This window comes from Tachyglossus aculeatus, chromosome 5, assembly GCF_015852505.1.
Source record: "Tachyglossus aculeatus isolate mTacAcu1 chromosome 5, mTacAcu1.pri, whole genome shotgun sequence".
In the NCBI taxonomy this organism is placed as follows: Eukaryota; Metazoa; Chordata; class Mammalia; order Monotremata; family Tachyglossidae; genus Tachyglossus; species Tachyglossus aculeatus.
In genome coordinates this window covers 69943249-69968010 of record NC_052070.1, presented here as the reverse complement: position 1 = coordinate 69968010, position 24762 = coordinate 69943249, and the positions used below count along the sequence as shown (strand labels likewise).

The 24762-nt window shown below is 42.2% G+C and overlaps 1 protein-coding gene across 3 annotated transcripts in view; it reads left to right on the top strand.

Moving 5' to 3' along the window:
• Window positions 1–24762, top strand: part of HERC1 (HECT and RLD domain containing E3 ubiquitin protein ligase family member 1) — a 169162-nt gene that overhangs the window by 97124 nt on the left and 47276 nt on the right. For all 3 annotated transcript variants that reach the window (XM_038746499.1, XM_038746496.1, XM_038746498.1), the window contains exons 36-49: window positions 346–429; window positions 1712–2232; window positions 4747–5513; window positions 9112–9310; window positions 12084–12244; window positions 12741–12857; window positions 13295–13526; window positions 15084–15208; window positions 15542–15762; window positions 17480–17748; window positions 18210–18262; window positions 20846–21046; window positions 22068–22242; window positions 22921–23191. In XM_038746499.1, coding sequence (XP_038602427.1) covers window positions 346–429; window positions 1712–2232; window positions 4747–5513; window positions 9112–9310; window positions 12084–12244; window positions 12741–12857; window positions 13295–13526; window positions 15084–15208; window positions 15542–15762; window positions 17480–17748; window positions 18210–18262; window positions 20846–21046; window positions 22068–22242; window positions 22921–23191 — 3396 coding nt within the window. The remainder of the gene's footprint in view (window positions 1–345; window positions 430–1711; window positions 2233–4746; window positions 5514–9111; window positions 9311–12083; window positions 12245–12740; window positions 12858–13294; window positions 13527–15083; window positions 15209–15541; window positions 15763–17479; window positions 17749–18209; window positions 18263–20845; window positions 21047–22067; window positions 22243–22920; window positions 23192–24762) is intronic.

Genomic DNA, 24762 nt, shown 5'->3' with positions numbered 1-24762 from the left:
TATTTCCCTTTTCTTTGTAGAGAGTATGCTGGCTTTACCAGTTGATGCATCTATGTGAGTTAGGCCTTTTACTGAGAGTGTGTGGGTGGCGTGGGTTTAGTCTCGTTCTCTCTTCTTCTATAGATTTTTAGAGAAGTGGTTGATCTCAGTGATTAAAATGAGGCTTCTTTTTGAGCCTTTTGTTGTAGATAATTGTCAGTTGACTCTGGTTTTTCTAGTTGGCTAGAGTGCTTTGATTTTAGAACGGTCTGACTTAGACACTGAAAGTTTGAGTTTTATAATGTTGGTTAATTTTAAAAAGGTTTCATTTTTTTTCCATATCTCTTCAACTGGGCCAAAACCTAGGAGCCTAAACTTGCTTTCGAAGATGTGGATGCAGCAGAATTATATCCTTGTGTAATGTTCTATAGTAGCAATCCAGGAGAAAAGGTAACCAAAAATTATAACTGTGATCCTAGCCTAGTCATAAAAATACATTTTAATAATTAAAGGAAAGGGCAAATGGTTCGACTGCTGATTGAGTATACCAATATCTTGTCTTCAGAAGCCACCTGAGTCAAGATAAAAATAAGTTACATCAAGCTAGCTATTTTGTACTGACTCTGCATCCTGAAATGTTAGCTTCCTTTTAGGGTCTTTGAATTTGAAGGCTTTGGAGGGCTCTGTTCTCTGGGCCTTCAGGACTGGGGGTGATCTTGGAGCAGACCGGGGCTGCTGCTGCTGTTTTCGAATCATCCGGAAGAGCACTGAGCTGCGGGCAGCCTCCATGTATTCCAGAACGGGTGGGGATGAAACCGGACAGTGTTTAGGACTTCAGGGATCCTTTGCTGGGCTCATTGTTTCCAGTTCTGGGGCAAAACCTCAGTCGAAACGGGACCAAATGGGCTCCCTGTCGATTTTACTCATCGGCAACCACTTCGAGTCAGAGGATCTTAAAAAAGAAAGATGACATTCGTTGGTCACTAATAATAATTATAGCATTAAGCACTTACTGTGTGCCAAACACTTTTCTAAGCGATGGGGTAGTTACAAGTTCAGCAGGTTGGACACAGTCCCTGTCCCACATGGGGTTCACGTGCTTATCCCCGTTTTTCAGGTGAGGTAACCGAGGCACAGACAAGGGAAGTGATATGCCCAGGTGGTGGAGCTGGATTAGAACCCACGTCCTTCTGACTCTCTGGCCTGTGCTCTATCCGCTAAGCCATGCTGCCTCTAGGGATGTCTAGGGGTTTCTGGGTCCAAAAAGAGTTCTCCAGGAGATTGCACAGTTGCCTTGACCTCTTGAGCATCTTCTGAACTGCACTGGCATGGGGGACACATGACTGATTCCATTATGGGCTGCAGGTTTCAGTTGTGTCCAATCTTTAGGATATAATGATCCATCATTCAATTGTATTAATTGAGCGCTTACCATGTGCAGAGCACTGAACTAAGCGCTTGGGAGAGTACAATACAACAGAGTTGATAGGTTCCCTCTCTACAACGAACCTACAGTTTAGAGGGGGAGCCAGACATTAGTATGAATAAGTAATTATCATTTAATCTATGCACAGAATTAACAGTAGGGTTCTCATCAGTCATCATCAGTGGTATTTACGGAGCACAAAGCACTGTACTAAGCGCTTGGATGTTGTCCGGAAATAGCAACATTTTACAGCTTTTTGCAGGTGAATTGTACTTCATTCTAGAAAGCTGTTATTTCTCCACCCAGGTAAAGATTTGTGATATGCAGATGCGTGGTACTCCAAGGGACCTGCTTCCCGGCGACCCCATCTGCAGCCCCATGGCCACAGTGCTGGCCGAGGCCACGATTCAGTTAATCCGTATCCTTCACCGGACGGATCGGTGGACCCACTGCATTAATAAAAAAATGATGGAAAGGCTACATAAAATCAAGACCTGCGTTAAAGAGACAGGCCAGAAGCTCAAGAAAAGTCGCTCGGTTCAAAGCCGCGAGGAAAGCGAGCAGAGGGAAGAGAGAGAGAGCAGAGAGGAGGAGAAAGGTAAACACAGTAGGCACGGCCTTGCCGACCTCTCAGAACTCCAGCTGAAGACGCTCTGCTTAGAGGTGTGGCCGGTACTTGCCGTGATAGGCGGAGTTGATGCCGGTCTTCGAGTCGGAGGCCGGTGCATCCACAAGCAGACCGGGCGGCATGCCACGTTACTTGGCGTGGTCAAAGAGGGCAGTACGTCGGCTAAGGTCCAGTGGGATGAAGCAGAAATCACCATCAGGTATGCCGTCTTATTCACTTACACTTTTAGCCGGTTAGCATTTTTAGAGGAGATGGGGGTGGTCCGTGGGGAACAAGCGATATGCATTTTAGGAAAAAGTGACTAGCTTTCCTTCAGGGCTCCTGGTTTTTCTCTTCCAGGCTTCGAATAATCATGATTTAGTTACAAACTATCGAACTTGGAAATTAGAATAAGGAAAATAATATGTTTCAAATAAAAATTGGGGGATTTTGATATAGATGATCTTAATGCCTAGGTCAATCAATCAATCAATCAATCGTATATTGAGCACTTACTGTGTGCAGAGCAGACTAAACGCTTGGGAAGTACAAGTTGGCAACATATAGAGACAGTCCCTACCCAACAGTGGGCTCACAGTCTAGAAGGGGGAGACAGAGAACAAAACCAAACATATTAACAAAATAAATAGAATAGATATGTACAGGTAAAATAAATAAGTAAATAGAGTAATAAATACGTACAAACATATATACATATATACAGGTGCTATGGGGAAGGGAAGGAGGTAAGATGGGGGGATGGAGAGGGGGAGAGGAAGGAGGGGGCTCAGTCTGGGAAGGCCTCCTGGAGGAGGTGAGCTCTCAGTAGGGCCTTGAAGGGAGGAAGAGAGCTAGCTTGGCGGATGGGCAGAGGGAGGGCATTCCAGGCCCGGGGGATGACGTGGGCCGGGAGTCGATGGCGGGACAGGCGAGAACGAGGTACAGTGAGGAGATTAGTGGCAGAGGCAGAGCCTAGGTGTTCATCCAGCAAGAATGAATTATCCAGCATTTGAAAGGTGTCCCATTTTTCTTCCTGTTCCTCCTCCTTCATCATCTGACTGTTGGCCCTTTTTAATCATTCATTAGTTCTTTCCTCTCCAGGAAGAAATAACTTATCAATTATGCTGCATATCAGCAGCTCTTTGAAAGGTGGAGGGAAAAATTGGAAGGACTAAAATTATGTCTGGGGTTACCTTTGGTTTTTGCTTCCATTAGTAGACATGAGCAAGAATTGGTGCCCTGTCTGTGCAGTAATAGCCCCAATATTTTATAATGTTTATAGAATATTTAAGCAATCGGTGGTATTCATTGATTGCTTACCATGTGAAGTGTACTCTATTGAGCACTTGGCAGAGTATAGTACAAAAGAGTTCCTGCCCACCAGGAACTTACAGTCTGCAGTCTGGAGCGGGGAGACAGACCTCAAAATAAATGATGTAATAATTTCATGTGCAATGAGTAGGTCTGAAATCACTGGATTTGCAAATCCATCTCATAGCTGAATTGAACCCATATTTTTTTAATTCCTTGTTAGTGCTCAGAAGTTCCCTTTACTTGTCCACTTGATATGCTTACAACTTCTCTATATAAAATATCTTAATTTTTTAAATTGTGCAGTTCCTTATGCAATAATATTTCCCTGCTTATGATCTTGTTTTCATACTTGGACTGACTATTATTCTTAGGCCACTGAGAATCTTGAGCTTGATTCCCTGTGCCCTTCCCCCTTAACACATATGCGCTCTTTCTCTCTTCCTCTCTCTCTTTCTCTCTCTCTCTCTCCACTCCCCCCCTTTCCAAGAATATGTAAATTTGATTCCTAAAATTGTTTGGAGAAAAGGTGTGGATTAACACAGAACATTTTACGTTTTATTTAACTTACCCTTACTCCACCCAATCCTATTTACCCACCCTTCCACTCTTTAAATGGAAGAATCTAGCATTCCATTTCTTGTTTGTAGGAATGAAATGCAGTACCCTCTTGATATTTTGTGTGCTTTAAAACCTAGAGATAAAATTCAATAATTTCCCAAGTAGTTTGTTCACTCTGTTGAAACCCAGGTGAATTTCCTGCACTGAGGAAAATAGAATCCTGTTGAAAACCACAGACATTGATTCAATGAGAGTCATTGCCTTTTCATTATGTGTGCACCTCTTGTAGTCACTGAAATTGAGCGGTGTTTAAACAGATGAGACTTTAGGAGTTATTTGAAATGTACTGTAAATATTTTTTGAAGATTTTTAGCTTTTATGAACTTTCTGAGCTTCTGCAATAAATTCTTTAAGAAATATTTCTGTTTTAATTATCTATAAAATGCTTTTAGTTTCTGACTAGAAACAGTGCCCATGAATTATTAAACTTAAAACTGTAAAGTTGGAAAAAACTTAAGTAACGCATAGGAATATTAGTGAAAACATTGATTATTTTTGAATAGTTTTAGAGGCTAGAAAAAGCTTCATAATTACAAAGTTCCAGAGGGCTTTCAAAATAGATGGATACTCAGTCCGAAAACAGTTCTATGACTCATTACCTTTTCGTTCAGCGTTTCATTTCCCCATTTTCTGATGTACTCATTTCTTTCCTCATTTTGAAATTAGTATTGAAAGCTAGTTCATATGAATTATTCACTTTAAATGCATTATGCATCTTATTTTATCTACATTATTTCCTGTACTTTCCTCCTGTCTATCCCTCACCTGCTTCTTCCTGTTGTCATTCTGGTCTTTATTAAAGCTTCCCAACTTTTTGGTCGCCTAGTGATACTCCATTGTATAATCTGGAATCGTGTGAACCGCTGCCCTTTGATGTTGCAAGATTTCGGGGACTGACAGCTTCCGTGCTCCTGGATCTAACGTACCTGACCGGTATTCATGAAGACATGGGAAAACAAAGCGCCAAGCGACATGAAAAGAAGCACCGCCATGAATCTGAGGAAAAGGGGGACATTGAGCAGAAAACAGAGAGTGACACTGCCCCAGAGGTGCGATCTGATGATGTCAAAGGTCATGGCGCCACAAGTTCCAAGTCAGAAAATGAAATAGCTTCCTTTTCTTTAGAACCGTCACCCCCGGGTATGGAACCCCAATATCAAGTGGTGGAAGGAAAACGAAAAACGAACCATGAACACACTCCCAAAAACCATGATATAGTACAGTCCGAAATCAGGGCTGTACAGTTGTCCTATCTTTACCTTGGGGCTATGAAATCTCTCAGTGCTCTTCTCAGTTGCAGTAAATACGCGGAATTGCTTCTTATACCAAAAGTTCTGGCTGAAAACGGCCACAATTCCGACTGCGCGAGTTCTCCAGTTGTTCATGAAGATGTTGAAATGCGAGCGGCGTTACAGTTCCTGATGAGGCACATGGTGAAACGAGCGGTTATGCGATCTCCCATAAAGAGAGCCCTAGGATTGGCGGATTTGGAAAGAGCCCAAGCCATGATCTACAAGTTAGTGGTCCATGGTCTTTTGGAGGATCAGTTTGGTGGCAAAATTAAGCAAGGTATTTTTTTCTTGAGTTGCTTTTCCTAGTTGGTTCATTTTGTGTGGATGATGTCAGAAGTATTGTCGTGGAAGTCACTTGTAAGTTTTTGCTGTTGCAATTTTCTGCAGACTTTTACCTCCAGAGATAATCACTTAAATGTCTTCTGGCTGAATGTGGTAATGATTTATCTAATTTACTTTGATCAGGCTGGGCAAGATGAAGTTCTTTGTAGTATTACAGTTTAATTTTTTATTATAAAGTTTAGGAAATTCTCGGTAAATCATCTGAAAATCTAGACATATACAAATTTACCCTGAGCCAATTTTCTCAATACACAAATACCAGATGGAGTGGTCTCCTCCTTCTTTTTCATCATTTAAGTGTGATGTGAATTCCGAGATCCATTTGAGTCTTTCATTCAATCATATTCATTGAGCGCTTATTGTGCGCAGAGCACTATACTAAGCGCTTGGGAGAGTACAGTGCAACAATGAACAGACACATTCCCTGTCCACAATGAGCTTACAGTCAGCTTCCTGATTTTGGCTCAGTCAGAAGAGCGAGGGCAGAAGGTGTGAATATTTGTGACTCCTCCAAGTGCTAGGTGATTACAGTAATGGCAGCAATTAGTGAAAAGCACTTTGATATTACTTTACCATTGGCTGCCTTTCATATTGAGGATGAGGAGGGCATACCAACATGTAACATGTAAATTTATAGGATTTCAGATCGCTCACATTTAGGTTGATTTTCAGGTTTTTTGTGGTATTTAAGTGATTACTATGTTCCAGGCCCTGAACTCCTCTAGTGCTAACCTTCTCACTGTGCCTTAATCTCGCCGCTGTCATCACCGACCCCTAGCCTATGTCCTGCTTCTGGCCTGGAATGCCCTCCTTCCTCTAATCCTACATCATCATCATCATCAATCGTATTTATTGAGCGCTTACTATGTGCAGAGCACTGTACTAAGCGCTTGGGAAGTACAAATTGGCAACATATAGAGACAGTCCCTACCCAACAGTGGGCTCACAGTCTCCACTCTCCACTCTCTCCACTCTCCCCTCTCCCCTGCTTCAAAGCCTAATTGAAGGCACATCTCCAAGAGGCCTTCCCAGACTAATCCCCACTTTTCCTCATCTCCCACCCCCTTACGCATCGCCCGGACTTGCTCCCTTTGCTCTTCCCCTCTCCGAGCCCCAAAACACTTAGTACATATCTGTAATTTTTAAATTTGTATTGATGTCTGTCTCCCCCACTCGAGACTGTGAGATCGTTGTGTTTATTGTTGTATTGTACTTTCCCAAGTGTTTAGTACAGTGCTTGCACGCAGTAAGCGCTCAGTAAATACAGTTGAATGAATGAATGAACGAAATGCTGGGGTAGGTACAAGCTAATCAGGTTGGACACAGTCCCTGTCCCGCATCAGGCTCACAGTCTCTTAATCCTCATTCTACTGATGAGGTAACTGTTAGGCACAGAGAAGTGAAGTGATTTGCCCGCCGTCACACAGCAGAGAAGTGGTGGAGCTGGGATTAGAAAGCAGGTCCTTCTGACTCGGTACAACTCGGTCCTCTGAGGCCCGGTACAACCCCCGCCTCACCCAGTACAATGCTCTTCTTTTAGTGTTTTTTCATGTCAGTGCGATTGCATTTTATTGCTGGCATTCTTTCCAGCGCTCTCACTCTTCCCATTTCGCCACTCATGCACTCAGAGGACTGACTGGATATAGGATCTGATTGTTGGTCATCCCCGGATCCACTGAACAACACCCAAATACACAGAGACTCTTTTTGATACTGAAGTTGACGGTCTTGCCCTTGCCTTATGCCGTCGAGTCGCATCCGACCCATAGCGACTTCACGGACACATCTCTCCCAGAACACCCCACCTCCATCTGCAGTCGTTCTGGCAGCGTATCCATATAATTTTCTCGGTGAAAATATGGTTTACCATTGCCTTCTTCCACGCAGTAAACTTCAGGTCTGCCCTCGACTCTCTCCCATGCTGCTGCTGCCCAACACAGGGGAGTTTTGACTTGTAGCAGATTTCCTTCCACTCGTTAGCCACTACCCAAGCTAGGCTAGGTTTGCCTCTGCTTGAGTCTCCCTCCCATAGACAAGACTGGTAGAGTCCTGGAAACTCTCCAGGTGCGGTCCTGAGAGGGGTGAAGTTGGTTAGCCCTCAAACACAATGTGAGGCATCTCATTGCGACCTCAAAGCTAATCTCAAATAATACATGAATTGGGGATTAGCAGGAATATAGGGCCTGGCTGCAGGGATCAGATGACCGTGGGAGCGGGCAGTTGCTGCAAGTTGAAAACAGCATTAAAGAGTTTAAGTGTAGCAGTTGAAATTAGATGTGCCGAGCTCCTGTCTGGTTTCAGGTGACCAACAAATCAGCATAGGCAAAGCTTTTGGCGGGAACAGTTATGTTGGGTTTTTTTTAGTGCATACATGTAATTGTTAAAATCAGTTACCTTATTATTGGTAGATAGTCATGTTGCTGTTTTAATCTTATAAATTAATGCTATCATCTGTGTTGTGGTTTATGCCTTAAAAATATGATCGTAGTATGCTGGTCAAATTTTTGGTCCTTGCCCAGCTCCACCGCTTGTCTGCTGTGTGACCTTGGACAAGTCACTTCACTTCTCTGTGCATCGGTTACCTCATATGTAAAATGGCGATTAAGACTGGGACCCTTATGTGGGTCAGGGACTATGTCCAGCCTGATTTGCTTGCATTTCCCCACCCCCCAGTGCTTAGTACAGTGCCTGACATATAGTAAGCACTTAACAAATACCAAAGTTATTATTATCGTATATTAATGAAGCTTACATTATTTACTATTTTTCATTTATTGCACCCTTAGCATTCTTATTTCCATAGAAGTCATTAAGGAAATGAACCAGGGTTTTTTCAGTGCTGAAATTTTGGAGGGAAAATATTTGGCTTATTATATAGGACCATCATGTCCTGTGGACATAGACTGTGAGCCCACGGTTGGGTAGGGACTGTCTCTATATGTTGCCAATTTGTACTTCCCAAGCGCTTAGTACAGTGCTCTGCACATAGTAACTGCTCAATAAATACGATTGATGATGATGATGGTTGGTATGACATTACCTCCTTTTAAAAATGTATTCTTTTGTCAGTTATATGTACTCACCTTTATTCATAGTTTCTGGCTAAAAATAGGAGTTAAAATCTAGAGGCCATGATCTAGACCGTCAGGTATCACTGAGCCTCTTGTCCCAGCTCATTATTAAAAGAAAGGAGTTTTCACTGAATAGTTACCAAAATTGTCATGCACAGTGAAGAGGATGCAATATAGAGCAAGCGATGTGCATCTTCAAGAACGCCGTATATTTTTCTGTAAATATTCACCACCCGCAGGAAGAATGAGACTGTAGAAAGGGACTAAACTCCCTCTAGTCATTGTGGGCAGGGATCATGTCTACCAACTAGTGTCCTCTCCCAAGCACTTAGTCCAGTGCTCCGCATACAGTAAGCACTCAATAATTGATTGAATAACCATTCTTTTCATTCCTTTCGTTACCCTAAGCAATTTTAATTTTGTGTCCTTTTAAAATTAACCCCCAGATGTTTTGTTTCATAGAAGTTGATCAACAAACCGAAGAAAATGAACCAACTCAACAGGCCCAGACTCCAGTTACCACCAGTCCTTCTGCTTCTAGCACCACGTCGTTTATGAGCAGTTCTCTGGAAGATACTACTACAGCTACCACCCCAGTAACTGATACCGAAACAGTGCCTGCTTCAGAGTCACCGGGAGTTATGCCCCTTAGTCTTCTAAGGTAGAGTATTTCGGTTTTTAGACTTCCGCAGAAATTTAACTTGCCTTAGTTCCTTAGAGAAGCAGCGGGACCTAGTTCTAAGTCCCGGCTCTGCCATTTGTCTGCTGTGTGAGCTTGGCAAGTCATTTAAACTTCTCTGTGCCTCACCTTTAAAATGGAGATTAAAGCAGTGAGCCCCATGAGGGACATGGACTGTGTCCAACCTGATTGACTTGTATCAACCCCGGCCCTTTGTGCAGTGCCTGACACGTAGTGAGAAGCAGCGTGGCTCAGTGGAAAGAGAGCAGGCTTGGGAGTCAGAGGTCATGGGTTCCAATCCCAGCTCTGCCATTTGTCAGCTGTGTGACTTCGGGCAAGTCACTTAACTTCTCTGTGCCTCAGTTCCCTCATCGGTAAAATGGGGATTAAGACTGTGAGCCCCACGTGGGACAACCTTGATTACCTTGTATCCCCCCAGTGCTTAGAACAGTGCTTGGCACATAGTAAGCATTTAACAAATACCAACGTCATTATTATTATTATTATTATTATTATTATTATTATTATTATTATTATAAGGGTTTAAACAGAATTAGTTAATTCAGCTGAGCTCTTACTTTAGTTTCTTTGAATTACTTGGGTTTTAGGTTAGATTTTAGGTAATCCTTATTGGCCATGTATATACACTTCTAGCCAAGCCATCTCAGGAAATTCCACTTAGAACATTTTCACGTGACTACTGTTCAACTAACCTACTATGCTTGGGAGAGAGCACAGTATGTAAAAGCTTTACGTACCTTTAAGCATCATTTCAAATAGGTGGTAACTTGACCTCTCCTGTCCTGGCCAGTGGCAAACTTGTGAGGAGAGAAAAAGGTGTGGCTGTGTTCCCTGAGAGAAATCTGTGGACTGAATGATGAAATCTAAATTTATTTAAGCCTGAAAATTAATGCCGACAAAAGATCTCATGAAAAGAAAGACCAGCTAACACTTGGGTGGACACTAAGTCCACCCAATCACTAAGATTTTCCATAATCACTAAGATTTTCCATACTTTAGGCAGTGTATGACGTTTCTTGGGCTTCTTTATATTAGCTGCCCACAGTGGAGGAAAAATGGCATGTAATTTGTCAATTGTGTTCAGTTTTAGGGCAGCAAAGGCCCTGTCCTCACACCCACTGTTGAATTATGTAGATTGTTGCCGTTTGGAACAGTGCGCCCAACTGATGTTACATTTTAAAGTGCAGTTTTGGTGCAATGTCAGATGTGTCTTGAAAAAAACAACAACGCACTCATCTGCTCCCAAATGTCATGCTCTTCTCTTCCTTCCTCTCCAAACTCCTTATCCATCCTACCCCATTCCTTTCTCTTAACTAACTTGGAGGAGACTTGCTACGAATGGCTTCTTGGCTAGATCCCAAACTCCGAGCTCCTTCATTAACCCCATTCAGGAGTAATTTCTTAGAAACAGCAGGCAGTGGGCTGATTATCTTTATCAAAACAAGAGAGGCTTACACTCCTTAAAGTGTAAGTTCACCTCATCCCTTGGGAATAACTGATATCTAGTAAATATCCTTAGCCAAATATTGCCGATCAAAATATAGCTTCTTTTGCTTTTTTGGTGTGTCCCAGCCTATTCCAAGTGGGGTTTGCCTGCTTTGATCAAATTCCCTATTCACTCATTACCCAAGACTTTCTGGGACTTCATATAGAAGTCATATGGAAGCAGCATGGCTCAGTGGAAAGAGCACGGGCTTTGGAGTCAGAGGTCATGGGTTGTCAGCTGTGTGACTTTGGGCAAGTCACTTCTCTGTGCCTCAGTTACCTCATCTGTAAAATGGAGATTAAGACTGTGAGCCCCCTGTGGGACAACCCGATTGCCTTGTAACCTCCCCAGTGCTTAGAACAGTGCTTTGCATGTAGTAAGCACTTAATAAATGCCATTATTATTATTATTATATAGTTGTCCTTTGTGCCACTGGTAGTAAAATTCATCTATGTATGTGTGTCAGTCTGAAAAGACCAGTATGAGTGTCACAGTCCTGACCATACTCTGCACACTCATAAAGACTGTGTTTGGTTGTGCTATCATAGACTATTTTGAGTCTATGAAGAAGACTTCGTGAGCTTCAACTAAACTCAGCCCCCTCATCCCCACCCCAAGAAAATCTTTATATCTTCTTTGAATCGTATTCTGAGGTGGCAGTGTTAAAAATGTTTATAATTGTAAAATAATTTAGCATGCCCCACATTGTATGAAATAGTGTGATTAAAAATGAGATGTCTACATTAAGCTATGGCTTATTTTAGAACAGGGGATGTCAAAAATTGGTCCATGGATCATTTTTTCACCTTGTCCCACCGAACGGTTGGCACTACATCCGGCATTTCTGGGGGCTGCGCTGAGTGGGAATTACTGCCCAAGGCCCCAGGAGGGATGGAATTGCTGGCTCAGATGAGGGAGGAGCAGTATGGCCGATTCCTTCTCTTAAATCCTCCTTTCCTGTCCTTCCTCTCTCTCTCCCTCTGTTCCTCCTGCTCTTCCCCCTCCCCACCCCGAAGTGTGAAGCGGTCACGAGTCTGCGTGGTTTGGAACTCCTGAGCAGAACTCACTGTGTGACGCCTCTCTGGAAATTATGGCTCATCCCTGGTGTGGGGTTCCTACGTTTCATGGTGCAGGCCCTCGATGGCCTGATCGTGACTATGTTATGGCAACGGTACTATCAAAGTAGAATCTTAGAAAGAATTTGTGATGTTTTAAATCGGGTCCCTAACCACTGTCATTCTCTTAAAGGCAAATGTTCTCTAGTTACCCAACTACCACTGTACTTCCTACCCGCCGGGCACAGACTCCTCCGATATCCTCTCTGCCAACCTCTCCTTCTGATGAAGTAGGAAGGAGGCAAAGCCTGACCTCTCCCGATTCTCAGACTACAAGGCCCTCCAATCGAACAGGTTTGTGTGCTCTTTGAGCTAAACTATCGTACCCTACCTTTCCTACTCCCAAGAGGCATCTACTTCCTCCACCTCAAGATAAGGGCGATTTCCCCAAAACTCTGGTGTCTCAGCTGGGGAAGAGTGGGCAATATTTATAGACTAGATCATAAACTAGATTTTGTAAGGCAAAGATCATGTCTGCTAATACTCTTGTAATCTCTCAAGCGCTCGGTACAGGGCTGTGCACAGAGTAAGCACTCGTTAAATACTATTGGTGGATTAATGCTTATTATTGAGGGAGTGAATGTCTATCCAATTAATGTTACCAGAGATTTCCCAGGGGCGGAGAATGGAAAAGGAAGGGTAACTCATGTCAGTTGGAATTATATGATTAGTCCTTCTCTGATATTGTCATCCATAGTTATGGGATTATTGATTTGTCATTTTGACTGAAAATCCATATTCCTGTAACCTGCTGATTTTGTTTTCCCCTTCATTTCTTTCTTCATCCCAGCTTTGTCAGATCCAAGTAGTCGACTTTCAACTTCTCCTCCTCCACCGGCAATTGCTGTGCCCTTGTTGGAAATGGGATTCTCTCTCCGACAGATTGCAAAAGCCATGGAAGCCACAGGTAGGACAACCTTCATTGGTCAGTACCCCAGGGGATAAAAAGCACACTTACTATTAAAAGTTGTGTTTTTAATAGGCTACAAATTTGGGTAAACCTTGAAGTGGAGAAGCAGCAAGTCTTAGCGACTGGAGCTTGAGCCTGGGAGTCGGAGGAACTGGGTTCTAATCCTGCCTCTGCCACTTGTCTGCTATGTGCCCTTGGGCAAGGCACTTCACTTCTCTGTGCCTCAGTTACCTCATCCGTAAAATGGGGAATAGGACTGAAAGCCCCTTCTGGGACAGGGACTCTGTCCGGTCTGTGTAGCTTGTATCTACCCTATCAATCAGTATACTGCCTGGCACATAGTAAGCACGTAACAACGATTATAAATAAATAAAAATGTTGATAGCATCAATAATTGCAACTAAAGTTTTCAAAATCAAACTCCTTAACTCAAGGCGCAAGAGGAGAAGCAGATGCTCAGAATATCACAGTCCTGGCCATGTGGATGATCGAACATCCCGGGACAGAGGAAGATGAAGAGCCTCAGTCTGGCAACACCGCGGATGCCCGGCACGGAGCAGCAATTTCAGGAAACAGCGGGAAGTCGAATGATCCCTGCTATCTGCAGTCACCTGGGGATATACCCTCTGCTGATGCGGCTGAAATGGAGGAGGGCTTTAGTGAAAGGTCAGATCAGATTTCTTCTGGTTCTTCTTCTTGTATAAATAGTGGCATCCCCAAGTAGCTGTAAACTTGCACTTTGCATTATTTTTCTACATCAAATGTTTTCTTGTGACAAGTTCCTGTGACAAAGCTGAATTAGATACGTTTCCCTAATGTTTTGGGTGCTTCATCGGAAATCATTTTTCATTGAATATTAAAGAGAAAAAAATTACACTGAGTCTGAATTTGGTAATGCATAGACTGTGAGCCCACTGTTGGGTAGGGACTGTCTCTATATCTTGCCAACTTGTACTTCCCAAGCGCTCAGTACAGTGCTCTGCACACAGTAAGCGCTCAATAAATACGACTGATTGATTGATTGATTCTATATTGGGAGTGTTATCTTGAAGACACTCTGCTTGAAAATTGTGCATGCAGCTCAACTGTGATCACTTTAATGATTGAAAACTGAGGTTTCAGAGGCTTTATATGTCATGATGTTATATCTGTGCAACCTCATTAACACATAAATAGTATTCTGCATAAACTTGTTTTTCTATTCCATAGATTGGTATAATCATTGAGCCAAAGAGTAATCATTAAACACCTACAGGGTTCATAGCCCAGTTCTTAGAATTTGGGAAATGTGATAAAGAATACATAGAACCCCTTATGTCTAGAACTTCACTTCATAGAACCACAATCAGCAATTGTGTTTAAGGTTTTTTAATATAAATATGATTATGCTTTGATAATTTTTCATATTTTCTTTGAAATGATAATTTGGCTAATTTCTTTTAGTTGTTAAAATTGCTTTGATATACAAATCAAAGCTTCTTTCTCTTACTTGTTTGATGATTTGCCTTTGTATTTGAACCAGGAACAAGATTATCAGTATCCTAAATGAGGTGTAAATCTCAGGCAGAAGTGGTTCATAAATTGTTCCTTTATCATTCGTACCTTTATTGGTTAGCCATGCTAGCATACTTGATTTTATTTTGGCTGTAGACCTTAGTTTGCTCAGGTTATGCATCTTAATTGTTTTGGAGACATGACACAAAATCAGAGATAGATGATTTTTGATGATTTGCCTTTGCATTTAAACCAGGAACAAGATTATCAGTATCCTAAATGAGGTGTAAGTCTCAGGCAGAAGTGGTTCATAAATTGTTCCTTTATCATTCGTACCTTTATTGGTTAGCCATGCTAGCATACTTGATCTTATTTTGGCTGTAGACCTTAGTTTGCTCAGGTTTTGCATCTTAATTGTTTTGGAGACGTGACACAAAATCAGAGATTTTTTGGGTTTTGGGTTGTTTTTTTTTAGCATTAACTACTATGGAACTTCCCATATTTTATTGTCCTGGAGAGCCACTCTGATCCCAAGGGCATTAAAAAAAAATGCACACGCATTTTTTTTCAGGTTTCCAAGTACATATATTTCAACAAAGGCCTTAATCCAGGATTTGTCATTAATTATATTGAAAGTAAACATTTATGGTACCACAGCGTTGTATGGATTTTAATTTCCTGATGTTATAATTATTCATTTCTAAGTGTGTTTAAAACTGCCTTTTACAGTCCTGATAATCTGGATCACTCGGAGAACGCAGCTTCTGGAAGCGGCCCTCCCTCCAGAGGGAGATCAGCAGTAACAAGAAGACACAAATTTGATTTAGCGGCTCGGACACTGTTAGCACGAGCAGGTAATTATTCTGGACTTTGGTATCTTAGGAATACTACTACTACTACTACTAAGTATTAACCTGAATACTAACAGAGTGCTAAACTCTGGTCAGAATACAGAATTAGATCTCCGAGATACCCTCTTAAGAACCGTGGCTACTGTTTTCATTATATACTACACAGGTGTGTAGGCAACCATATGATTTAGAGGCATTCCAGTCTTTATGGCTTGGAACCCCGTTAGACCAGTGCGAGGATTTCATCCAACCTCTGTCGTGGCGATTAAGTTTGGCTGAGATCATGAGACTGTGTGAAGCATTCCAGTAAAATATGTTTTTCTTTTTCGTCCTGAGCGGGGCTATACCGCTCTGTACAGGCCCATAGAAATCAGAGCCGGAGAGAAGGAATATCTTTGCAGCAAGACCCTGGAGCACTGTATGACTTCAACTTAGATGAGGAGTTAGAAATCGATCTTGATGATGAAGCAATGGAAGCAATGTTTGGACAAGACCTGGCCAGTGATAATGATATTCTGGGAATGTGGATCCCAGAGGTATTGGATTGGCCTACATGGGTGTGTGTGACTGCAGCTGGGGCTGCTTTGACTTCCTTTTCTGCTTTCACTGTCCTTAGCTTACAGCCCAATCTGTTTCTAAAATTTAAATAGCAGACTAATGACTTCCCACTTGAAACCTTTGCCTTGCTGAATTTAATGCTTGAAGTTATTTTTGGCCCGCAAATTAACAAGGAGAAAGCTTTATGGAAATGTTTCAGCTTGGATTGCTACTTGACTACGTTCATGTTTTTTTATTTTGGTTTTTATCGTTAGAGCCAACTGGTTATTGCCAGTTGGATGCATATCCCGTGTATTATTAGAGAAGCAGAGTGGCTCAGTGGGAAAGAGCACGGACTTTGGAGTCAGAGGTCATGGGTTCAAATCCCGGCTCCGCCACTTGTCAGCTGTGTGACTTTGGGCAAGTCACTTAACTTCTCTGCGCCTCAGTTCCCTCATCTGTAAAATGGGGATGAAGACTGTGAGCCCCACGTGGGACAACCTCATCAGCTTGTATCCCCCCAGCGCTTAGAACAGTGCTTTGCACATAGTAAGCACTTAATAAATGCCATCATTATTATTATTATTATTATTAGCGCAGAGGCACTAAATGTACATAGTTCAGCCACTCTGGATATTTAGGGAGTTTATTTCATCTTAGGCATTAAGTCAGCGGGTACCTCTACAGTTTGTAATCAAATCCATTTCGAAGTCGAGCTTCTTAATAGAGCTAGGCATAAAATTAATAAATATACTTCTAGTGTGGAGAATAAAATATTGGCAGGTTCACTGTTTTTGCTCATTGACCTGTGTATTCAAAACCTGTGAAAAATGAATCATTATGGTATAAAATCCCATGACCTGGCGACGCCAAATAACACCTAATCTCAAGACAATAAGATATTCAGAAACAGAATCTGTGAGGTACAGCAGTTACAAAAAATTGCATTCTCTGGAACTTTGTTGAACTTTTAAAAAAAATTCCATTTTTTAAAGCATTTTCCCAAAAAGAGAAGTGCTGTCTAAGAATCCCTTTTCTCCCTTTCTGGCCGAGGCAGGAAATGAGGTGTTACAGTTGCTTTATGAACCGGTGGAAAAATATCTTCCCTCCCTGTGTGTGTGGGTATTGTGTAGCATCCATGCTTTCTCTGAATACAGTGTAGAGGTGCCGTGTAGCACCTATCCCCTTTACACACATACACTCTGCCTTGCTAGGTGCCGTTTTGGAATACTGTTGGGAATGGGGTAGGTGGGCATCCACTTGTGGCAATATTGCCATCAATCAATCAGTACTATTTATTGAGCCTACTCTGAGAAACTACTGGTTACCTCACCTTTCCCCTTTAAAAAACCTCTGAAAGTACCCCTGTAGTGGCGCATATAGAAGTTCCAGTGGGGTAAACTAGCTCCCCAGTCAGATCCTAACCTGTTCTTTGCTGCGTTGGAAAACTAGGGCTGGTGAAGAGGGAAGCGATCCTTCTCTGTGGGTTGTTGCCGCTTTCGAGAACTAGATTAGGTTTATTCATTTTGGATTAAAGAAAAATAAGACGCGCACCCATCAGTATTCTCGGACGGCTGGGTTATCATTTAAAATAGCATTTTAGTATAGCTGAAATAAACCTATATTTCCAGCTTGCTTGTGCAGTTTACAATAACCAAATAAGCTGATTTCCCTATTCCTAATATGTGATTTCTATGATCTGCGTGTAATAATTGGCACCAAAATAATTCCCTACAGCATGTCTGTGAGTCCGAAGATAGAGAAGAAGTGGTGGTCTGTGAGCTCTGTGAATCCAGCGTGGTGAGCTTCAATCAGCACATGAAAAGAAACCATCCTGGCTGTGGACGGAGTGCTAACCGGCAGGGATATCGGAGCAATGGTTCCTACGTGGATGGATGGTTTGGTGGTGAATGTGGAAGCGGAAATCCATATTACTTGTTGTGTGGCAGTTGCCGGGAGAAATATTTGGCTCTGAAGACTAAATCCAAGGCATCGACTTCGGAAAGGTATAGAGAAAATTAGAAATTTTAGAGGTTCCGGAACAGAGAGCCGGGGGGAATCCAGCTGGAATACTTCTATTTCTTGCTTGTTTGAGGAAAGTGCACCAAACATCCGGGGCTATTGAGTGTTAAGACCTCACTTTTAAGGGAAAAAAAGAGTAATTTCCCACTGTTTTCAGGAGTGATTGCTGTGGAAATATCTACTTTGTATACATTTGAATGGTGAATATTTAAGGACCAAGTTTAATCACATGTCTAGAGTGACATAGAAGCTCTCCTTAGTGCTTAGTCTTGAAATTGATTTTGAAAGTGTGTTTGGACTTAAACTTTAAAATAATTACATTGAACTCATTCTACAGGGGACAGGAAGAAAAAGGCTCTCTATAGCTCCTTAAAAATGCAGTTTTCCTTATCTGATTATGAGATATGTTTATATAAAAATGAAATGTTCTTGATGTTTGGCACAGGTACAAAGGACAAGCCCCAGATTTAATTGGCAAGCAGGACAGCGTCTATGAAGGTAGTTTATTTCGAGAGTTCTTTTTATCATCATTAAATGCAGTTTTAGTATATATACAAAATGTCTCCCCTCTCTTGTGAACAAAGATTTCCATCTTTCAACAGGATTTGGGCATCTTTGAAAAGGGTATCTATTTTAGTGATCTAAGAGCATGTCCAATTCAGTATTCTGTTTCCTACCATGTAGAGTAGATTGCTTAGGGGAAGGAACCTCGGGATGATTGTGTTTCATGGCGTCTCTCCAAATTTTAGGAATGTGCCAGCTAACATCACAGACTTTTCTCCAGTAACTCATGGACTGCTTCTCCTTGAATTTATCCATACCCCTTTTGAATTACTGATATTTTCTTCTTGTGCTATTTTCTGTGTTAAGAATTCCATATGATTATCACTCATTCAGTTGGAATTCGTAACCCAAAGTAGTACACCCGCTTCGATGGGTGCCTCTCGTACTGGTAGTGTGGAACTTGAACAACAATTCTGTGTTCATGAAGTCCATAGCTTCCGTGATCTTTTTAGATATCCATAAAATCCTTGTGGGCAGGGAACATGACTATCAACTCTGTTATATTGTACTCTCCCAAGTGCTTAGTACAGTGCTCTCTGCACACGGTGAGTGCTCAGTATACATGCTTAAGCACTGGGATGGACACAGCAAATCGGGTTAGACACAGTCCGTGTCCCACCTGGGGCTCCCAGTCCCCATCCACATTTTACAGATGAGGTAACTGAGGCCCAGTGGAAGTGAAGTGACTTGCCCAAGGTCACAAAGGAGATAACTGTCCCTACCTCATCCAGGCTTCCAAATCTGGGAGGGCAGGTCCGTTCCCCCAACCTCACAGCGCTATGAGCCTGTTGTTGGGTAGGGACCGTCTCTATATGTTGCCAACTTGTACTTCCCAAGTGCTTAGTACAGTGCTCTGCACACAGTAAGTGCTCAGTAAATGCGATTGAATGAATTTAGATTTCAGTCTTGTCCCTTTTGGGACATTCCGAACTCAGAAGTCCTTCCTCTGTGATCAGTCTCTTCATGTGGAAATTTTTCCTTTCCCTGATCAATCAATCAATCAGTCAATCGTATTTATTGAGCGCTTACTGTGTGCAGAGCACTGTACTAAGCGCTTGGGAAGTATATCATCTGGCGGCCTTTCCCTGAATTCTGTAACCAGCTCTTGTGTCCTTTTTTTCTAAGAGAGCGAAACTATAACTGCCATATCTATGATTTTATGAAGGGACAAACTTCATATTTGGTTTTGCGTTGTTTTGTCTCACCTTCCTGGAGATTCAAATGAGCTGTGATTACCTGGGTACGAGCACATTTTTTTGAAAGGAATGTTCTTGTGGAATAATTTTTTTTCTTAGGCTTGCTTTTTGCAGATTCAAATCAAACTTTCATTATCCAGATAACAATTAGTAGTAGGAATTGCCCCAGGCAGATGAACTAATATATCACTAGACCCATCTCAGAGCCTGTTCCAAGAACTGTGTCACCCGCTGTGATTGTCAGATAATAATCTGGGTTTTCCAGTTCTTCATGGGTAAGAAAAATTGTAAAGAAAAGAAAATTGAAAAAAAATTTGCTTTGGGCTTTGATCTTCGTGGAGTCAGCCTAGTTTTATCAAGTTAGCATTAGTGGTGATTGTACTCAGCAGGCAAGATTAACATTTTTGGAGCTGCCTTGAGACCCCCTGAAGTAAATAAATTGTCTGGACTGAGAGATTAGGTGAGAGGATTTTGACTTCACTAACCCTGTCCTTCGTACCCTGATGCCACCGTGGCCTCAAAGCAGCCCTAAGCGTCTCAGCAGGGTGGCAGAGGGTGAAGAGTTCTGTGCAGGGCACTGGAAACCTCGCTGGCAGATGTCAGTCGGGCACTTGAAATCTCATGGAAAGGGAGATTTCTCAGGTGTCACATAACATTTTTTGCTTCTCAGGGCCAAGCAATAGCTCCAAGAAAAAACATCCCTAGGTTATTAGCTAACTGACAAATAAGATACTTTTATTCATTCATTCATTCAATCGTATTTATTGAGCGCTTACTTTTAGACACGTTTGAACTCCCTCTGAATTTGTTGAATGGACCCACACGTCGGGTGACCTATTAAAATAATCAATCGCTCAGATGGAATTTATTGAGCATTTGCTGTGCGCAGAGCACTCTCCTAAGCTCATGGGTGTCCAGTACAGTACAGTTGGCAGACACGATCCCTGCCCATGATCCTCTAGTTTACAGTCTAGAGCGGGAGCTGCAGTGTGGCAGTATTTCTCCCTGGCCCATTTTCTTTCCCCATTCACCTTTTATAAGAATGTTGTAAAAGTGGAATACTTAGAAGAAAAACGTTTTCCTGTGGGTTAACCCTAAAAAGAAAAAATAAAGCTAAACTTAGGTGAAGAGTTCATTTTGGTGAGAACCTTGATCCCATTCTGTTTCAGTAAACATTTAAATAATATTTTATTATAGCAAAGTAGAATTTATTTGGTTAATAACTTTGGTATGATACAGATTACCGCATAACTGTACAGTGAAAAGTTGACTTCTCAGCCCAACAGTGATTTTTCTTTTGCGTTGTTCACTTGAATTACAGAAGACTGGGACATGCTCGATGTTGATGAGGATGAAAAGCTCACGGGCGAAGAAGAATTTGAATTGCTTGCTGGACCTTTGGGTTTAAATGATCGTCGTATAGTACCAGAGCCAGTTCAGTTCCCCGACAGTGATCCCCTGGGGGCCTCAGTAGCAATGGTTACTGCCACGAACAGCATGGAAGAAACACTAATGCAAATAGGTAAACTTAACAGGAATTTAAATTTAGGGCATAAACTGCTGATTTTATTTAGGCCCTGATATTTTTTGGCCCTTGATGAATCATGGGAAGTATAGTTCTGTCCTACCCCATGTGTACTCTTTTCAGAGAATTTGGGAGCAATGCTTCCTACCATTGTTCTCATTTTTATTCCACTTAGGATTGTAGTATTTATATAATATAGGTCGGGGAAGAAGGCTTGAGTTGGCTCATTCTCTTTTTGGCTGTAATATTGCATTGTTCAGAAACAGGTGTTTCATGTTCCCTCAGGGGTCAAAGGGCAGCATTTATATTTTATTCCCTACAGAGTAAGAAATCCAGGTCTGCACTGGGGCAGACCCGGTAACCCAAAGTTGCTTTCCGTGCCCCATATTGCCCATCTACTGTCATTAAATTCTAAAGTCCATTGTGTTCAGTGAGTAATGAAAAATGCGAGTTACAGTTGGTGTCTATGAAATGAATGTCACATTCAGCAATGGCATTTGAAGTGGGTGAGAGCAGGCAGAGTCTGCTGCTGGAGAGTGAACAAAAGTATTCCGTCCCTCGACCGCAGTGTACACCCTTAACTCCGGCCAGCTTCCTCTCAGTGCAGCAGTAGGACTGTACCCTTGAGGAGTGTATATTTGAAATCCCCATTATCAACAAATGCCCTTTTAAGAGTAGGCCACTCTGTGCAGAAAGACCCCTCGCCATGTTGATTGCTCCGGTGTTAAAGGAGATGCAGCACCATTCAACTCGGGAGGCTTAAGCAACTTTATCGTGCAACACAATTTTGATCACAAGGCACACAGTCGAAAACCCCTACAGATGCTGCAGTTAGCAAGTACAGTGTCAGAGCAAAGAAAAATTGGACAGCAGTGCAGTCTGAGGAAATGTCAACAGTATCATCTTGGAGAGCAGATCATATATAGCTATGACGCGAGTGTAATAATTACGTAATGAAAACCGGATACTACACACTTTTCTTCTCAGTCAAACCAAAATGAAATCCTGTGTTTTAAAGGTTGCCATGGCTCGATAGAAAAATGTTCTTCTGGGAGAATAACCCTGGGAGAGCAAGCTGCTGCTCTTTTAAACCCACACGACCGTGTAATGGCTTTAAGAAGAGTGACAGCGGCAGCTCAGGTCCTTTTAGCAAGAACTATGGTTATGAGGGCACTTTCCCTGCTCTCTGTCAGGTGAGTGGTTCCTGATGTACCCGGTGGTTTTCTGTATGAATCTACACTGAATAGAGACTTGATGCTGTCTGAGGACAGGGAGGGAGAAGAGAATACATTTTAGATGCAAAAAGTTCAGCATTGCCTGTTGAGAGGCGTAAACTCGTTATGGGCTGAGAATGAGTCTGCTAAATCTGATGAATCGTATTCTCCCAGGCACTTAGTACAGTGCTCTGTACATAATAAGTGTTCAATATCATTGATTGATAATAAAACTCAGTGCTATCAAGAACTGAACATTATTGTCAGTTGTGCTAATGGCTGTGTTCTGAAACTAAACCTGATGGGAAAAGGAGAGGGTAAATTAAAAAATGGTAAAAAGGTACATTATGATAATCAGTTCATCAGAGTATAATTGAACTCAAAAGTGGGATGAAGGCAATAGTACAAATAAGACTACTAAAAGCTCAGTACAGTATATTTTCTAATAAAAATGTATATCTTCACTTTGTATATTGTTTCTATATCTTCTTGACAGAAAACATATGACCCTTACAGCTTTAAGTAGGGAGATAGTCATTTCTAAAACAGCTTTCTTATTATTAATTGCGACTTGAGTGCACATAATGTAGATCTCCAAGTCTACTTTGATAAATCTTTTCTCTTCGTGCCCTAAAGCAATTTATTTTGTTTTGACAGTGGTTCCAGTTGCAGTCTTGCCGCTGGTCTTGAATCCTTGGGCTTAACGGATATCCGGACGTTGGTTCGATTAATGTGCTTGGCTGCAGCGGGAAGGGCTGGTCTGTCCACAAGTCCTTGCACTCTGGCTAGTTCCTCTGAGCGTTCTCGAGGCGTACACAGCAAGACGAGCAAGCCAATATCTTGCCTAGCATATCTGAGCACAGCTGTGGGCTGCTTAGCATCTAATGCACCTAGTGCTGCCAAACTGTTGGTGCAGTTGTGTACACAGGTAGGGTTGTTTATTTGTGTAGCTGTTTGTTGGTCTGATCCCCAGTTGACTGTTTCCTTTGCTATCAAGAGTGCTGAACCTGCTTCCAAAGTGACTTTTATCTGAAAAGTTCCCCAAAAATTGCCTCAGCAAATTTCAGTGTCAGTGAAAGTTTAGACAATTTGCTTGAAGGTTGCATACAGAATAATTATTAATAGCTTAATTTCAACCTGGAGGGAAGTATTTTGATCTTGTCCATAAGGGCTGTTCTGGGGACCAGTTCCACAATCTATTTTGATGATCCAGACCAGGGAATTGAGAGCAGATTCATAGCTGAATTTGTAGCTGATTCTAAACTGGTTGGGGATGCTCACACTTTAAATTCTATTTCTGCCTTCCAAGATAAGTGTGCCAAGTTTTACAAAAATGGGGTTTAATGGGATCAAATACAGCGTAGGGCCCTTGAAGATGAAAAAAAAAATACAAGCACTTGTAATTCTATTTTTATGTTCTCTAACTTTTCTACAGATATATGTAGAAAGGTTAACAAGGGAGTACATAAATACGAAGCTCTTCAGAGGCAGGTCAAGGATTTTGGAGACGAATGGTAGGAGGGAGAAGGGGTGATAACCAGAAGGAGCCGTGAGGTAAAAGGGGGGTTTTTGAAGGTTAGGGGATGGACTAGCCTGGTTGAAAGCAGTGAGGAAGAAGTCGTTAGAAAGTGAATGGTTAAAGATGGTGGTCAGGGAAGGAAGAAGGGAGGAGACAAATGTTTTGATAAGGTGTGAAGAGATGGGGTCAGAGGTGTAGGTGGAGTGGGTAGATTTTGAGAAGAGGCAAGAGAACTCTTGAGTTACCGTTTGGAATATTGGTAGTTGAAGAAGGTGGAGGAGGAATTGGAGAGGAGCAGAGATTTTAGAGAGGGCATGCCTGATGGTTTCAATTTTGTCAGTAAAGTACATGGCCTGGCTTCTAATCCTGGCTCCGCCACTTGTCTGTTTGACCTTGGGCCAAGTTGCTTCACTTCTCTGGGCCTCAGTTCACTCACCTGTAAAATGAGAAATTAAGACTGTGAGCCCCATGCGGAACAGGGACTGTGTCCAACCTGATTACCTGGTATCTACCCCAGCGCTTAAAACTTGGCACATAGTAAGTGCTTAACGAATACTATAATTATTATTACTATTATTATAGTACTCTACTCCCAGTAAGTGCTCAATAAATTTGATTAACTAGGTAGAGAGTCATTGTTTCTTCCTTGTGGAGCAATCCCAGGCTCCCAGTGCAGTATGGGCCGAGGAGCCTGACATCACCAACCTCTTGGTGCAGTAGTTGCCAACTTGTACTTCCCAAGCGCTTAGTACAGTGCTCTGCACATAGGAAGCGCTCAATAAATACGATTGATTGATTGATAGTGGGGCCCTATAGTACATGGAGTAGGGAGACGGGTTTGACATTCCTTCCCCCGGTATATGCCCTCGAAGCATGGGGAAGAGGGAACTGAGGGGACAGTCCCAGGCTTGCAGGCATTGGCTAGGGAGGGAAGGGGGGTCAGGAACGACCTAAGCCCCCAGCTTGCATAAAACCTAAAA